Genomic DNA, 1,051 nt, shown 5'->3' on the forward strand with positions numbered 1-1,051 from the left:
TCTCATTGGAGTTGGCCTCGAGATGGCCGTGGCCCACGGGGGTCACAGGGGTGGTCGCTGCAGCGGCTGCTTCAGGCTGCTGCGGGGCCTCCTCCTGAGCCTTCTTCACCTCAGAATCAGGGCCTGTCTCTGTTGTCATGGTGACCAGCACGCCTGCATTGGCATGAAGGAGAGAGAATGTGATGAGAGAGAGGGGCAGCGAGGGCATGACAGAACAGAGCGAGGGGGACAGGAACCACACGCCGAGAGAGACAGATGGAGACAAATGGACAAAGAGCCACAGAGAGAAGGGGGAGGAGGGAGAGACAGAGGAAGGGAGGATGGGGAGAGAGTCCAAAGAAGTGAGGGGTCAGCGGCAGCAGCTGAGGTCACAGACCCCCACCCACCCTTTGCCCATATAGCTCCTCAGGGACTCCAGTCTCTTGGCCCAGGTCTGGAATCAGGGCCCTTCCTGGGGACAAGGAGAGTCTCTCCAGGGGGCCCCACTCTGCCAAGAGCACCAGGAACAGTCAGGGACCACCTCCAGGCAGGCCCTGGGCCCGGCTGTCCCTCCTACCACAGCACCTGGCACACGGCGGCCCCTCAGCCAATGCTGGATAAACTGAACTCGACCCAAAGAGCCCTAGGCTCCCAGTCCTTCCAGCTCCGACATTAGGCAAGGCTCTTCATGGCCCAAGCCTCAATAACTGCTGCCCCCTGACTCCACGGGGATGCGGTCAGGATGGATCTAAAGGGGTAAGACAGGTCCTCTTAACAAACGCATAGCCCTGATGATGTCAAAGACGGAGATATGGGCTCAGGACCCACGTCTGCTACAAATGGGCAGTCAGCTCGTCTCACTAGGACTCATCCCAAAAGCGAGGGACTCAGAAATTATCTCTGCAACAGACTATTCTTATCATTTCCCCCTTGAAGCAGGAAATGAGATTTCAGAGAATCAAGGACCTACTGCCCAGCTGCTCTTTGGAATAAGCAAATTGCAAAGAGAGAAAAGGAGAGAGAGAGAGAATGGCATGGTCCCACTTATATATATTAAAAAATATATATAATT

At 55.6% G+C, this 1,051-nt stretch overlaps 1 protein-coding gene across 10 annotated transcripts in view; it reads right to left on the reverse strand.

Annotated features, from left to right (window-relative positions):
- Positions 1 to 1,051, reverse strand: part of EPB41L1 (erythrocyte membrane protein band 4.1-like 1) — a 173,728-nt gene that overhangs the window by 57,410 nt on the left and 115,267 nt on the right. For all 10 annotated transcript variants that reach the window (XM_010829224.1, XM_010829226.1, XM_010829228.1 and 7 more), the window contains one exon: positions 2 to 153. In XM_010829224.1, coding sequence (XP_010827526.1) covers positions 2 to 139 — 138 coding nt within the window. In that variant the 5' untranslated portion in view covers positions 140 to 153. The remainder of the gene's footprint in view (position 1; positions 154 to 1,051) is intronic.

The sequence above is a fragment of the Bison bison genome, unplaced genomic scaffold, assembly GCF_000754665.1.
Source record: "Bison bison bison isolate TAMUID 2011002044 unplaced genomic scaffold, Bison_UMD1.0 scf7180017864500, whole genome shotgun sequence".
NCBI lineage: Eukaryota > Metazoa > Chordata > Mammalia > Artiodactyla > Bovidae > Bison > Bison bison.